The sequence below is a fragment of the Thalia democratica genome, chromosome 9 (genome assembly GCF_965202585.1).
Source record: "Thalia democratica chromosome 9, ktThaDemo2.hap1.1, whole genome shotgun sequence".
NCBI lineage: Eukaryota > Metazoa > Chordata > Thaliacea > Salpida > Salpidae > Thalia > Thalia democratica.
The window spans coordinates 23,363,929-23,365,243 of NC_139173.1; the positions used below are offsets into that span (position 1 = coordinate 23,363,929).

The 1,315-nt window shown below is 33.5% G+C and overlaps 1 protein-coding gene across 1 annotated transcript; it reads left to right on the forward strand.

Moving 5' to 3' along the window:
• Window positions 1-435: 435 nt before the first annotated feature.
• Window positions 436-774, forward strand: LOC145844934 (uncharacterized). The gene has a single exon (XM_082952352.1). The coding sequence runs from the start codon at window positions 436-438 to the stop codon at window positions 772-774; it is 339 nt and encodes a 112-aa protein (XP_082808478.1).
• Window positions 775-1,315: the final 541 nt, after the last annotated feature.

Here is a 1,315-nt window from a genome sequence, read left to right on the forward strand (position 1 = left end):
ACCCAAAGGAACACAACCTGGAAAAATGTATGGTTTTGCTAAAAACCATAAAACTAATAGTCCCCTCAGACCAGTACTCTCGGCAATAAATACCCCAGAATACGCCTTATGTAAATGGCTAGAGATAGAACTTAAACCATACTTAAAAAGTGACTGGATTATTAACTCCAGCTTTGAGTTTGTTGAAAAATTGAAAGAATACCGACCATTGAACACAGACATTTGTGTCACATTCGATATCAAGAGTTTGTACACCAACGTCCCGTTGGAGGAGACTATTAATAAAGTTACAAAGTAGTATACATAGACAATCCTAGTTAAATATTTGCTCTATCAAAAATGACTCAAACAGTATTTAAAAACCTTCTAAGAGCATGCTCACAAAGCATCTTTATGTTCAATGGGACCATATATCAACAAACAAACGGTTTATCAATGGGCTCACCTCTTGCCCCTTTACTGGCCAACTGGTTTGTCAGTCAATTAGAAACAGAACTGCTTAACAAAACTGCAAGGCCTAAAATGTACTGCAGATATGTTGACGACATTTTCTGCATTTTCCAAAATAAAGAACAAATACATCAGTTTGATGAAAAACTCAACAATATGCATAAAGACATGAAATTTGTAATCCAGACTTGCCAAGAAGGTAAACTACCATATCTCGATACACAGGTGACAATAAAAAACAACAAGTTTATAACATCAATATTCAGAAAACCAACAAGCACGGGCGTGCTCATGAATTTTAACTCGTGTGTACCGCAGTCGTAGAAGAGAAATTTATTAAAAAACCTGAATCATAGAATCAAAAATCTCGTTACAGTAGATCTAAAAAATGACGAGTGGCAAAAAGTAAAAGAGCTCTTGATGAAAAACTCATTTCCGGCCAAGTTTATCGATGAACAAATACAAAATAAAGACAACTTTAAGACAGAATTAATTGAAAATAAGGATGATAAGAAACAATACATTACAATACCATAAGTTAAAAAAACGTCAGAGAAATTCGCCAGGAACATAAAAGCAGTATTTGAAAGCAACGGGGTAAAAGTATGTATTGCTTATAGATCAGAAAAAGTAGGGAAATATTTCTCACTAAAGGATTCAATAAGTTGCTTGTATCAAAGTTGTATTGTCTATAAATTTACGTGTCCAGGTGATCTGAACAACCAGTACATTGGTGAGACAGAAAGACAACTTTTCGTAAGAATTAAAGAACATGTGACTCCAAACAACAGTGCGGTATTTAAACATATTGAAAATTGTGTATTTTGTACTAATTGTATAAACATTTATAACTGTTTTGAAGTTA

Coding starts and splice junctions, on each gene's coding strand:
- LOC145844934 (XM_082952352.1), top strand. CDS start 436: ATGGGCTCACCTCTTGCCCCTTTACTGGCCAACTGGTTTGTCAGTCAA.